General features: G+C 38.0%; 1 protein-coding gene across 1 annotated transcript in view; it reads left to right on the top strand.

The window, feature by feature from the left end:
- The window catches only part of ADAM23 (ADAM metallopeptidase domain 23), a 159,424-nt gene that overhangs the window by 119,831 nt on the left and 24,735 nt on the right, over window positions 1-14,858 (top strand). Inside the window, exons 19-22 of the mRNA XM_019652957.1 lie at window positions 8,715-8,765; window positions 9,461-9,524; window positions 10,793-10,898; window positions 14,052-14,171. Coding sequence (XP_019508502.1) covers window positions 8,715-8,765; window positions 9,461-9,524; window positions 10,793-10,898; window positions 14,052-14,171 — 341 coding nt within the window. The remainder of the gene's footprint in view (window positions 1-8,714; window positions 8,766-9,460; window positions 9,525-10,792; window positions 10,899-14,051; window positions 14,172-14,858) is intronic.

Below are 14,858 nucleotides of genomic sequence, written 5' to 3'. Positions count from 1 at the left end.
TATTAGCAATGCATCTTGGCTCTATTAGCAAATATGAAAAGTGATCTATTCCTCTTGACAGCGTATCTCCATAAAAAGTAACTTTAATGGTGGAGGTCATCTGGAGCCCACCACTAGAGAATCCTCCAAGAGATATTACCCCATTTAAAAGATGGTTTTTAGAAGTGTTATTAATAAGTGAACAGTCTTTCCCACACAGACATCATTTATACGATGCCATAACAACAGATCGCAGAATATCACATGTTGATTAAGGGGCCATGTATATGGCCCGATTGGTATGTTGATTTTCTGTGATAAATTAAAATGTCTTTCCTTTCTCTCCCTAATCTCTTTCAGCTGTTTGAGCCCACGGAATGTGGGAATGGATATGTTGAAGCTGGGGAGGAATGTGACTGTGGCTTCCATGTGGTAGGTATAAGAGATCTTTTCTACCTTCAGCACAGCTCCTCCCCAGAGCAAACAGGAATAGCATTAGCGAGAAGGCTACACTATCATCCGTTGTGGTCTTACCGCCTTTCTTTCTGATCTCTCTCATCAGGGCTTTATCCCAGCTCAGACGCATTAGAATTAATAATGTTCTTATGGCCCAGTATGAAAAAAACCTAGTTGATTCTTCTAATCAAATTCCCTACCTCTTAGAAATTCACCACTCACATTCATCTCAGACAAGTTGTACCAAATCATGAAACATTCTTCCTGTGCTGTGTATTATTGTTCGTCTTTATAAAACTAGATTGAGGATTAAGAATAATAGAGCTAACCAAGGGCGGGTGCCTGCTAAGAAATAAGCTGACTTTTTTGTAGAGGAGTCCTTTTATAGAAGATCATGCTTTGCTGAGAAATATGGCAGGAAGGAATCTATCATTGTTTGAAGCCATTAATTCTTTCCTAAAGTATTTGCATACTATTGTATAAGTCTCCTCACCTGGATTATGCCTAAGCTGCATGTGGCTAGAGTGTTGAATGAGCGCTGGTAAGTTTCCTCACTTACTTATGTGAAGTGTTTTTTCTAGGAATGCTATGGATTGTGCTGTAAGAAATGCTCCCTCTCCAATGGGGCCCATTGCAGCGACGGGCCCTGCTGTAACAATACCTCATGTCTCGTGAGTTCCCTGACAGCTTCATCTTTCTTTTCATTGACATATTAGCCAAATATCTCAATGTGTACATAGCTTGCCACAAATTTGTTGGTTGACATTGTGCCTGGCATATTAGCCTGATTGACAGATTAGCCTGGCAGTTTTGTAGAATCAGAAAATCTATTCAAGTTCTGTCAGTTACAACATTTACCTTTACTATGATTCACCATCAACCATCCTATCCTCCAGTGCGTTCTTTAAAAAAATATACCTATAATCCTTCCAAAATAAACATTGAGAGTTGCCTTACTAACTCTATGAAAACCAAGTTAATGGTTGAACAGAAGAGGGACAATTCCTGTAACCTTTTTAAAAATATGACCTCCTTATAGCATTTTTCTTTCAGACTTACCCTAATTTATTTTAGACCATGAGTATAAATGTTAGTGCTCATATTTTCACATTTGTCTTTTGAAATCCCCTCTAAAGGCAAGACACTAGATAAGGAAGTAACATATGAATGTGTGTAGACACATAGTTTCTTCCACCTATAGAGACCTCCGGTTAACTTTTGAAAAGTCATGATTTAAACCTTCCCTTTTCTCATCTATAAAACCTCTAATATTCCTTTAAACTACAAAATCACATGATTTGATTATTTTATGCAATACCAATAAGTATTATGCATTATGGTATTCTAGAAGATTCTAGCTTAGTTTATAGTCACCTTGTTATCCTTACCGGATTATAAATTGCTTGAGAATGTAATGGGCTCTTTACATGGGTTTCTTCTCTTACCCATCCCCACCCAGACAAGCAAAATGCCTTGTATACGGTAGGCATTCACTGGTGTTGCTGAAGGGAACCATTGAAATTTGATAGTGTATATTTAGCTAAAGCAAGATTAATATCCAAGCTCATGAGTGAATTTGTGAGCACTGGGTGTGTACATCAATCTTTAGGAAGATCTTAAATGTTTATATTTTCGTGTTTTGCTCTTTAGTCTTAAGCCATAACATTGCTTTTTATTTATATAATTGCTATCACATTCTTTTCTAAAAATAATACTTTGAGACAGTGGATTTTAAAATCTAAAAATTTACTGCCTTGGTTAATTATTCATATTTACTCCAGAGAGTGGTTTCTGGCTTTGTCTCTATTCTGCAACTATTTTGCTAATTCATAAGAAGAGTTTGGTGATGGTTATGAGAGAGTATCATAATTGTTGGTGAATATAAGAATGCTAACTCTTTGAAGCTTAAATGAATACTGGCTCCTAATATTGGATTTTCATTTGCAGTTTCAGCCACGAGGGTATGATTGTCGGGATGCCGTGAATGGGTGCGATATTACGGAATACTGTACTGGGGACTCTGGCCAGGTATGGCAAACTCAGTTCTAGGTAATATGTTTTACTTGTAAATACACATTTTAAAGCTTTCAATTTGGATTACATGTGTGACTATACTTTGGTGCCTTTGGTTTTTGGTTTGTTTTGTTTTGTAGTAATTTCTAGCTCTCTGCCTTGCCTTTAAAAACGTTTGCTATATTTTTTTGTACCGAAATCTCTTTTTCCTTCCATGTTTCCTTTTCACAATTAGTTCCCTTCATATGGTTTATTCCCAACCGATTGATTTTTCTTTCCTGGTCCCCGCATCTAAAACACTGATGAAGCACTAATGTACTGTTTTCAAACAATGTAAAGCCACAAAACCCTTTCTTTTAACAAAATTTTGGGTGGGAGCCCAGTGTAGCAAGCAGGGAACAAGTAGGACTGCTCTGGTTGAAGTGGGACTGGGAGCACAAGTCCTTTTTCAGCTGTCGCCACCCCCCTCCCACGTACACAGCCCTGGCTCCAGGGCCCATACGCTTTGGTGTGATGTTCCTCACATTAAAATTATAACATTAATTATAATTAATGTTGCCTTCTCGCATTCCTTCTTTATATACTTCTTATGCTTTAAACGTTTATATCCTGTTATTCTAAGTCTGTTTGTCCTTCAAATGAACCTTCGTTGAGCCCCTCCTATATGTCAGGCACTGCTGTGGATGTTGGGATACAGCAGGGATCAAGGTGGATAAATCCTTGCTCTCCGTGAACTTAACATGCCACTCGGTGGAGAAATGGAAATCAGTGAACAAAAATATCAGATGGTGGTGAGCGCTAAGCGTCAACTAAGGCGATGTGAAGAAAATGATGGGGTGGGAGCTTGAAGCAGGGTGATCAGGTATATTTTCCTGGAGGAGTGGGCAGTTAAGTAGAAACACAAATAAGAAGGGGGTAGGCAGAAAACAGTGAATACAGAAGCTTAGCTCCTTCAAGAAATGGAGTGAAAGCAGGATTAGCTGGAGAGCAGTGGAAATGATTCAGAGAAGTCAGGAATCAGGACAGGTGGGAACTTGGTAAGAATTTTGGCTTTCATTCTACCTTCATTTTCATTCTGACATTACTTCAAAAGCATTTTCCCAGACTGTTACTCATTTATTTTATAAATATTTTTTTTTACAATTGCATGAGTCTGTCATGTGTATTTATGAGTTGACTTCTATGTCTAGTGGCAGATATTTAGATCGTTGGCAGTTTTTTATTATAATTAATGTGTAATGTGGCACTGAACACCTTTATGACTTTTAAGAGCATTTCTTGTTTGGGGTTTAGCTCCTTAGGATAAATTCCCAGGAGTGGAGTTACCTATTGCTAAGTATTGTGATTTTCAAGGGACTCCCAATAAATAGAGTACAGATGGAGGTCAAAGTATCATTTTTATTATTGAAAATGGCCAAGTTAGAAGCCATAGCTTAGTGTGAGGGCTAAATGGGTGTCTTTATAGATCCCAGATTCAGGCTGTAACAACAGGTTGTTGGCCAGATTGGGTCTTCAGTAACTTCTCCCTGCAGAGCTGGGACCTCACCTTGTATGTCATGGAGGGGCAGTAGAGAGAGTATGATTTATGTGAGCAGGCAAGAGAAGAATGCAGAACTAAGCCAGAATGCCAACTTATTCTTCCCAAGTTTGTCAAGCAAGTAAGCAAGCACTCTACCTGTCTGGGGAAGAAGTGAGGAAAGGAGCAGAGAGTAATTGGAGTTACACTGAGTTCCCTCCCCTGGATGGAAACAAGAGGAGAGGGAAAGGAAGGGTCCTGATGAACTTTTTGGCAACTTCTTGATATATATCATCTGAGGCTTAGTTCAAATGGACCCTTGTAAAGATATGGTACAGTGAACTATGTTCAGGCTACTCTTTTGTGATTTTTATGCATATCTGTTTCTTATATTTAAATACATAAATAGGTTTCTTTGCAATTTTCTTATAGTGGCAAAGTGTAAGAATTGTTGATTCTGTGTCTTATGATAAGTATATTGACATTCCTGATATACTGTTTCACTATATTGTTAGTTTTGTAGAATAATATTATATTTTTATGCCCATGATATATTGTTTTGGTTCTGTGTATTTAGCTCTTTTAGAAGTATAGTTTTTCCGTTTCGACCTTTAACTGCTGAATTGTCATAGTATTTATGAAAATAAGGTTTTATAGTGAGGGCTCTGTGTTCAACCTAATAGTCTATTTTCTAAATTTAAAAAATATTCTTTTTATTTCATAAGGTAAAAACTATACTGTTAAATTTCTCAGTGGCATATAAGAATAGCAGTTTATTTATTTATTTATTTATTTATTTATTTATTTATTAGCTGAGCCAACCTGCCACCTGTTGGCAGCTCAGCTCAGACCAGGCATCGAAGTGATGTTGCTCAGAGCTCAAACTCTTGAGCAAGCTCTTGACCAACTGAGCCACTCGGCCGGCCCTAGAATAGCAGTTCTTTTAGTAATAATTTTCTTATATGACCAGAATGAACCTGAAGTAGATAATTAGTAGAGGGGGTTAAAACCCTCCAAAATGCTTCTGCTTTTTAAGAGTCAGTGAACTTTGAATTTAATCGATACAAAAAATGATTAAGGAAGTTTGATTTCTGAGAATCAGTATCATTGGCAATATTTTGACTTGATCTCTTTTATCTCATAGTATGTCTTTGCTTAATTTTGATAATAACATTTACTGATGCCTTTGAGCTACTTTTTAAACTCACAATTGATACAGAATAAACAATGCTTTTGCAACTGAGAGAACTCCTTGGCAAACAATACTAGATGATATAACACAGATATTTCTGAAAGATACGTGAAATGTTTTTTGTTAGCACTATGAAATATGTCATCTATATGGGCAGTATAACACAATCTAAAATAAGCCCATTTAAATGCTGTTGCACTGTTGAAGCCAGCCTCAAGTCAACCTTCTTGTACAGCATGAAACTGGGGGCTGGCATGGCATTTAGAGACTGAACTCAGAGTTGTACCCATAGGCAGAAAAAAGTACACAGATTAATGGTTCTTCCATTTGAAATGTCTCCAGAGAATATAAGACATTCCATAATTTCCCATATTAAACATTTTAGCGATACACAACTGGCTTTTATCAGCCTAAACTAAAAGTAAATTGATGACAAATCTTGCATGTAGCTATGAGTTTATAGCAAGGGCATTTTTTTTTCATTAGTAAAGAATTCTGCAAGTTTTTTCCTATTGAAACATCACAAAACTCAAAGATGACAAATTAATTGTAGTCCCTGATGTGCCAGGTAGCAGCATTTCTTTTGCATTTTTGTTCAGTGTGGTTGTATTTATCTTGGAGTAAGTGAGTAATTAATGTTAGTTGATTAGTAAGATAATGATTGTGCTTTGAGTGGATTTGGATGGATGAAAGAGGCTGTAGGAGCTCTGTTTTTGTGTCGTTGGCCCAGTACACCAGGTTTCAGTGCTGATAATTACATCCTTTGAGTAGTCATCATCAGGTTGAATGAAAAGTTGTGGTCAATAAAAGTTTATATGAGAATTAGTTATTCTTTGGAAAGATATAGAACCAAAGCAATTTTTCTCAATATGCTCCTTAGTAAGTTACTGCTTCTTAGCAATTCTAAATTTGTTCTGTTATCTTTCTTTGGTGAACTTCATAAACAGCTTGGCAGGTGCAGAATAGAATAACTTAATTGTATCTGTGTGGGTCACTCATGTATTTTCTCAGCCAGCCAGTAGTAATTGAGCACCTACTCAGTAATAATTGAGCTGGTTTTGCTGTAGGTGCTGAGGAGGCACCAGGGAACAAAACACAAAATCCCTGTATGGAGATTTTCTGTACAGAGCTCACATTAGGATGGGATAATAGGCATATAAAAAAGTAAAATTCGGGGCCTGCAAAGTGACTCAGTTGTTTAAGACCGTGAGCTCTGAGCAACAGGGTCACCGGTTTGATTCCCCCTTGAGCTGAGCAGCCGCAAGGTGCCGACAGGCGGCTGGATGGCGACTGGACTTGGAGCTGAGCTAGCTGCACCGTCCACAACTAAAATTGAAGGACAGCAACTTGGCTGGTCCCCTACCCCAATTCCCCAACACTGTTCCCCTTCCCCAATTCCCAATAACATCTTTAAAAAAACAAAAGTAAAATTCAATATGTCCTCAGTTAATGTCAATAGGTTCTTGGAAACTGTGACTTGAACTTTAATGACATGTAGCAAAGCCAGTTTTACCGTAGGCTAACTGATATGAACAAGAGTTAAGTTCCTATGGCATATTTCTTGTCACAACAACATTACCAAACTTATAAATAAAGACCCCGAACCCTTCTAATATTAAACATTAAAATAAATGTAAACTATACAGACATTTAAGAAAGGTGAATAAAAGCAAGTAAGATCATTCTTTTGCAACCCACTCATTCAAGGTCAGGGTCACAGGTGTCCAGAGCCTATTCCTAACGTGGCTGTGCAAAGTGGGAACCCTTCCGGACAGGACACCCTTCCATCCAGGACGCACTCACACTCACCCCCACACTTACTCAGATTGGAACAACTAGTCATGTCAGTCACCTCACGTGAACATCTTTGGGACGTGGGAGGAAACCAGAGTCCCCAGAGAAAACCCACACAGAAATGGGGAGAACCTGCAAACTCCACACAGACGATGGCCCTGGCTAGAAATCAGTTTTTGTTTTTCCGCCTTAAATATTTTTTTAGATTGAATTTGTTGGAGTAGTTTTTATTTTTCTTTCTCAAGAATGTGATAACAAAACAATGTTACTTGGGGACCTGCTATATATGAATTGTTGGTCGGTGATAAGGACTATGGAGAAGACAAAAGAAACCCTGGGAACGGAGAACAGAGAATGCCAGCATGGCAGGGGTCACAGTTTTGAAGTGCCCGGTTAGAGACGCCTTCTCTGAGATGCCGGTATTGGAGCAAAGCCAAGAAAGTATGAAATCAAGCCATGCAGACATCTGAGGGGAAGATGGACGGCAGAGCCAGGGCAAAGACCGTGGGGTGGCAACACGCCTGGCACATTCACGTAGCGTCAGGCCAGTTGGGGCAGAGAGTAGGAATGAGGTCAGGGAGATGATGGGGTTGCGGGGCAGCAAAGGAGCAGATCGTGTAGGACTTTGAAGGCCAGTGAGCAAACTGGGAGGCCACTGAGCAGAGGGGTGACATGGTCTGGTTTACATTCTTAAAGGGACACGCTGGTAGCTAGATAGACTATAAGGCGACTGGGGTGGAAGCAGGGAATCAGTTGCATAATCCAAGTGAGACAGTGATGGGTTGGACCAGGTCTTAGCGGTGGAGATGGAGAAAAGTGGTCAGATAGTGATTATATTTTGAAGATAGAGCTATCAGGAGTTTTTGACAGACTAGAAAGACAGTGTGGGAGAAACAGAGGATGACTCTGTTTGGGGCTGAACAATTGGAAGAGTGGAACTGTCTTACTGAGGAGGTGAAATCCAAGGGAGAGGACCTCAGTGCATATTGCTGTTTCTTATTCACTTGCCATACCTGTGTTTGTTTGCTTTTTTCCTTTTCATATTTGCTTTGCACATTGCTGCAGAGCCTTTGATTTGAACTTTTTCTTTCTTTTTTTTTTTTAGCTCTCTTAAATGTGGTAAATGAAATGCACAGAGAGTAAACATTTTAACTTAATTTGTTTAGGGTAATTTGGAGAGAAAATGAAGTGTACTTTTAAACAATTATTTGGTAAATAGACCTGAAACAAGAAATATCCATCACATCAGGATTGTTCTAGTAACAAGTCTGTTTGAGAGGCCAGAAATGTAATGGAGATACATTGAGGTCCAAGGCAGGATATTTCATCTTCTTAAGGGATATGCCCTAGAGGTGAGCACTGTGGGTGTCAAATATAGATTTGACATTTTTCACAGAGCTGAGCTGGTCTTGTAAATGACTTCCTGAATGTGTCCACTCCTACATAACAAGCTGATTCATTCCCTTCATTGTTCATTTTAATCCCTTCTACTTTTAACTCTAATAAGCAAGTGAATGTAAGTTATTATTGTAGCCCACCTCATGGAAAACAAACATAAAAAACACCCACTGTGTGGACCTAATTTATTTATTTTTACCAATAATACAAGTAATTTAGATAAGCTACTTAAGGAGTTACTCATGTTTTTCTCAACATTTCTAATTATATATTCGTCATGCTTGCATTGTTTTGCACTTTTATGTATTGTGCACGTACCTAAAGGTACTTATGCTGAACATTAACTAAAAAGATTATATTTTTCAGTGCCCACCAAATCTTCATAAGCAAGATGGATATGCATGCAATCAAAATCAGGTATGCCAGGCTGTACGTTTTAAATGTAATTTTATAAGGATTAGTTTGTGAGTTTTTTTCTTTTGGTTAAATGTAGTTTTGAAGGGAAATCGCAATTCAAAATAACAGTAAATTATCAGTGATCTTCTAATTCAGAGTTGCTTCATGTCAGACCAAATACTGTATATATTACATTTCACTCTGGTGACAAATTGTTCAGATTGAGGACAAGTAAAAAAAAACCTAATGGCTGAAGAATTAAGAATCTAATTTATTGAGTTATTACTATCAATATCAGCCCGTTTATTATGGAAATATAGAAAATCTGTTATAACATGTTTTGTGTTTGTTTGTTTTTCTTGCTGAAGCCATGTTCTAATCTAACCATTCACATACTAAAGAAGCTAAAAATCATTTTGGTATCACCCAAAGAAATACATCAATTTTTGTTTACCATAAAATTTAAAATATTTGATGATTTGTTTGGATTTAAAGAGCTGTGTTATGAAGTCTTTTCTGAATTTTAGATTTTAACTGCTATTCTCATGCTTCTCTCAAGTGTTTGTGATTCTCATTTTCACATGAAAATATTAGCGTATGGGATGAAAAAAAAACAAACTTGATCTAAACAAAGAAAAGGACACCTTGCAGTAAAAATATGGTGCAAAACAGAGCTGGCTCCAACTGCCTCATAACGCGTGTATTCCTGTCCGCAGGGCCGCTGCTACAATGGGGAGTGCAAGACCCGCGATAACCAGTGTCAGTACATCTGGGGAGCAAGTAGGTTGCATTCTCCTGCTAGATGGTCACACACAGGTTTCTCTTCACATTGTTCTTCTCTGCCAGTCTTGCTGAAAGAAATGTACAGCTTGGAGTGATGTGGGGTTTTTTTGTTTTTTGTTTTTGTTAATTCAGAAAAGGGTGAGATAAAGAGAACTGTGAATCTTAGTCACAAAACCACAGGTAACAACTGCTGGAGCTGGGGATGTGTTATCGGAACCGAACAGTGTCCTCCAGTGCTTATGGCTGTAAGAAAAGGGATATTGCTTCCACTTGCAAAGATTGAGTTGAGTGTAGCAGTCATGTTCATTATCCAGCCACTTGTGTAATTTACTTTGTGTCTAGGATTTCACATTTTCCCTACAAGTTAGCTTTCTGTTTTTTTTTTTACCCAGGAAAGTAGCAGCCCTTATTTTTTAGATTCTGTAATTCACTGCCCTCAGTTTGAAATGAAGAAATGCAGGTACTTTCCAAAGTGCAGAGAGATAGAGATTCGGGTGCGTGGCTATGATACTCAGTATGTTCCCTAAATATTAATGCACATATTATCTTCTGCCTGTCCAGTGAACTTCAGTTCTTGAGGGCCAGACCAGAAGATAGAAATGGGTCTGCCTTGCTGCCTGGGGCTGGGTCACGCCCAAAGGAAAAGAAAGCACACAATAGGAGAATAGAGCTCCTGCACGAGTGATTTTTCAGTGTTTGGCAAATATCATGGAACTGAAAGATTTACTTTTGATGCTTCAGTTTTGACAAAAGAAAGATAATAGAGGCAGGCATACTTGTCTTTTAAGAGGTTTAAATATCAAAACCCATGTGCCAACATAAAATCTCAATTGACTAAGATTTTATAGTATCTATTAATATAAAACAGGACTAAGAATGTTTATTGGCTTTCTATGTGTCACTTCACTAATTTCTGCTGATGATCATTCCTCACACCCTTAAAACCACCAACAAGACTGGGATTAAATTTGTTTCTGAAGTTAAAAGCAGTGGTGTGTTGGGGCTGTTTTGAATTAGCTTGCAAGAGCCAACCGTTAAATCTTCAGGAATTCTAGACGCCAGTTAACACCACATTGATACTTTGAAATTAGCCATGTATTACCCCATGGAAATTTGCATAATGGTATTTACACCATAGAAATGAGTAAATGCTGCAAATTGGATTTTTTTTGAGAAACTAGTTGTTAAACATTTACCGGCACACTACTGGTTATGGATAACAAGGAGAACTAAAATAGATTTTCTTCTCTGGCTCATCTCCAAAGAGGCTTCCGGGTCTGACAAGTTCTGTTATGAAAAGCTGAATACAGAAGGCACGGAGAAGGGAAACTGTGGGAAGGATGGAGACCGATGGATTCAGTGCAGCAAACAGTGAGTGCTCAGCTTTGGGGCCTAATGAGTGGACTTGGAAGCCCTGATTCAAATGTGAAGTGGGCGTAAAATAAATGTTACCAACTTTTTAAGAAATATTTAGCTATTTCAAATTTTATGGTATGCATGCAAAAAATAAATTAGTATATCTAGAGGCAAATGACCATGGACTAAACTGTGTCTATGGCACAGACACGCCATTTCTGTAAAATTCAGAAAATTTTTCACATACTGTATTTTACTTGATGCTTGTTTTGAAGAGATACTTTGCCAAGGTATTACAAATTAATATTAGGTTTTAATTTTCTATTGGTGTTAGAAGATATGGCCTATGAATGTACTAGTATAAACAAGAGTTCTGTAAGCAAAATAGGGGCCATTCAAAGTGACATTACGTATATTTTTGATAATTTTACAAGTGCAATACCATTTGATTTCATTCAACATCTAATATCTATAGCAGAGATTTTTTTTTCTCTGTATAAAACATCTAGTTAGTACATATGGGTAGCATCTTTACTCAGGAAATGAGATATTTTCAGAGCTCATCAGTGATATTTTGAGGACAGTTAACATAGTGATTGAATGGTTTATTTATTTATTTTATTTTTTATTTTTTTAAAAGATTTTTACTGGGGAATTGGGGAATGGGAACAGCACTGAGGAATTGGGGGAAGGGAAACAGACAAGTTGCTGTCCTTTTGTTCTTCAGTCTAGTTGTGGAGGACGTCGCTTCACTGGCCCAAGTTAGCACCATCATTGCGCTCTTCTCGGGCGAGGCAGATCAGTCGCCGGCTTCTGGATGGCTGCTCACGGCAGCTGCTGGCCGCTCACGCTGGCTGCTGGCTACACACGGTAGCCCATGGCAACCCACTGCCACAGGGGCTGCAGTCTACGCCATCGCCGGCGACTCATGGCAGCCCAGCTCCAGGTTGAGCTGTTGTTCAGCATCTTAGCTGTAGAGGGCAGTGTCACTGGCCCTCATATGTGGGATCCGAACCGGGGCCCTCTGGCGTCCCAAACCAGCTCTTAACCAATGCGCCACGGTTTATTAAAGTTAACTCAGTGACTTGGATCTATGGGATCATTAAGTTACAGGCCAGAGTGCCTATTTTCCTTCCACAGTAATGAGGATTCTTCTCCCAATTTTGAAGCAGGGCAAGGATTTAAGGGAAGTTTTAATTTCTCTAGTTAATGGTTTCTATGTTGCACTTTATGAAACTTTGCAATTCTATCTAGGCTTTGATGATGGGTGAGGACTTAGGAAACAACAAATTGTTAGGGGACCACCATAATTTCCTTAAAATTAACCCAAAATAGAGCACAGAGCCTCCCACCTGATGTCTCACGAGTGAGGTGCAGATGTTCTGCAGTGTTCAGTCCCTGAGGTGCCAGGGAATAGGAGAAAGTGGGTCCTACATTTGTCAAAAGTCCATGGGGTCAGATGTCTCTGGGTTTGATTAGCTTCGTTCATTAACTCCTAGACAAATCTGATCTTTCTCTGTGTCTCTGTGACTTCAAAAAGTTTGGGAGGCATTGGATCAGATCATTGTAAAAGTAGCTTTTGAACATTTGGTAACAGAATATCCAACCACCAACAAGATAAAGAAAAGCAATGTGTGTTTTCTGAAGCTTTAAAAAATTTGTGAAATATAATATATAAACAGAAAAGTGAATACTACACAAACATACATTTTGCCAAGTAATGATGAAGTGAACTTCCATGTAAATTCTACCTGGATCAATAAATACATAGAATATCGAGGCACCCCAGAAAATGATGCTCCCCTCATAGTGCCCCTGTCTCTGTCCTGGAGGTACTATCATTTTGGCAGCCACTTTATGGCAGTCACTGTCTTGCATTTCTTTGGTTTTACTGCCTAGCTTTTCATCTATAAATGATATATTTTGCCAAAAGTTTTAGTAACTTTATATAAGAGGAATCATACTTCCTGTATTATTTTGCATTTTGCGTCTCATTTTAAGAGGCTTCTATGGTGTGGGCAACTGTCCATTTTTTTGTTCATTTGTTTTACTTTCATTCACATTCACATTCATGTACCACAATTTGTTTCTCCATTCTATGTTGACTGACATTTAGATTGTCTCCATGTTTTGGACAGTAGGAACCATGCTGCTGTGAACATTCTTTACACATAACTTAGTGCACATTTGGACATATTTTTCTGAGGCCTGTACTTAGAAGAAAAATTTCTAAGTCATAGGTGATGTATATTTTTGGTGCTACCAGATGACGTCACACTGTTTTTTCAAAATGGTTGTATTAGTAAACCCTACCAGCAATGATATGTGTATGAGAATTTTGTTGTGCTACATTCTCACCAATGCTTGGTGTTCTCCGATTTCACTGTTGTTTATTCTGGTGGGTGTGAACTGGTATATTATTGTGGTTTTAATTTGCATTTCCCTGATTAAAAGTGGAATTTAGTACATTTTCATGCTTTTATTGGACATGGATTGCCTTTTTAGTGATGTGCCACTTCAATCCTTAGCCCTTTTTTTAAAAAAGAGTTCATTGTTTACTTCACAAAGAGCCTGGAGATAGGTGCCCTTATGGTGGGTGAGTTATTTAACAACGTCACCAAGGACACAGATGATTTCTGACCATTCGCTCTGTGATCCTTAGCATGTTGAGTTTGTATCCATATGCTTGAGAACTCACAGTTGTGCCGTAGATGCAAATGCTCCACATTCAGACGCAGGTAGCAAGGGTAGGAACAAAGGATCTTCCCCCTGTCAGGCTCTAACCTTTTATCCAGAAAGCAGAATTCTTCCCAGCAACTTCCTAGCTGGCTTTTTCTCACTTCTGAACACCCAGAGGCCACTGTTGGTTCTAGAAGATGAGAAGGAGGGATGGCTAGGCAAGTGGATGCACGGAATAGAAGCTCATGGCTAACTTTGACACCAGTCCTGACCATGTTTCAGGGCTGGGCACTTTGCTATGCCAAACAAAAATGTGATCCTGTTAGTAAAGAAGGAGGGGATTGTAGCCAACCAACAATATCTGAACAAACGTTTTTGTTTACAAGGAAAGAGACTCTTTTCAATTTTTGAATATATATATGAACTGCATAGCTTTGATATTTTTGAGCTTGATTCCTCCTGTCTTTTTTTTTTTTTAAACATGTTTAGTGATGTGTTCTGTGGATTTTTACTCTGTACCAATCTTACTCGGGCTCCACGTATTGGTCAACTTCAGGGTGAGATCATCCCAACTTCCTTCTACCATCAAGGCCGAGTGATTGACTGCAGGTAACACATTAAATGTTGGAAAACCTAATGAATCACGAGAATTACAAATTTAGAGAAATCAAGGGGAATTTTTCTATTCTTACAAGAGGAATGCTGAGATTTTTGTTATTACCTTTCATGTTAAGAGTCAATCAAAGAACAAAGTTAGATTTGCAAAATGAATTTGTTCCAAAATTGCACCAGTTGTTAGTAGTGAGGCATTTTTTGTAATTATAATTTTAAGAGTAGCATTATGTTATTTGTTTTGACTTGATTAAAGCTTTGAGCATTGGAATATGTCACTATTTAAACACTGTTTTATTTTTTTATGATTAAAAAATAGTTTTAAGCTTTACTTCATGTAGCAAGTATCAGTTGGGTTGTCAGAAAAGTCATGACGCATTTTTGCAACAAAAATCATAGAAAAAATACATCATGACTTTTCCGACAGCCCAATAGTTTAGAAGAATGATTTAATATATATCCAATCACATATAGAAAATATTTATTAAAATAGTATTTATAGCTGTAGGCAAACATTTGAAATCCAATTATCAGTGAGTACTGGGGGCAGAAAATATGAGGCTTATTTCTTTTTAATTTTTAAAAAATTTTTATTAAATTATTTTTATTATGAAATACACATTTTTTAGAATTAGTTTCAGCTGTACAACACAGTGCAATAGTTATACTTTTTACCCCTCGAAG

The sequence above is a fragment of the Hipposideros armiger genome, unplaced genomic scaffold, assembly GCF_001890085.2.
Source record: "Hipposideros armiger isolate ML-2016 unplaced genomic scaffold, ASM189008v1 scaffold_190, whole genome shotgun sequence".
Taxonomy (NCBI): domain Eukaryota; kingdom Metazoa; phylum Chordata; class Mammalia; order Chiroptera; family Hipposideridae; genus Hipposideros; species Hipposideros armiger.
Note: the sequence above shows the minus strand (reverse complement) of the source record. Positions and strands in the feature narration are given on the sequence as shown.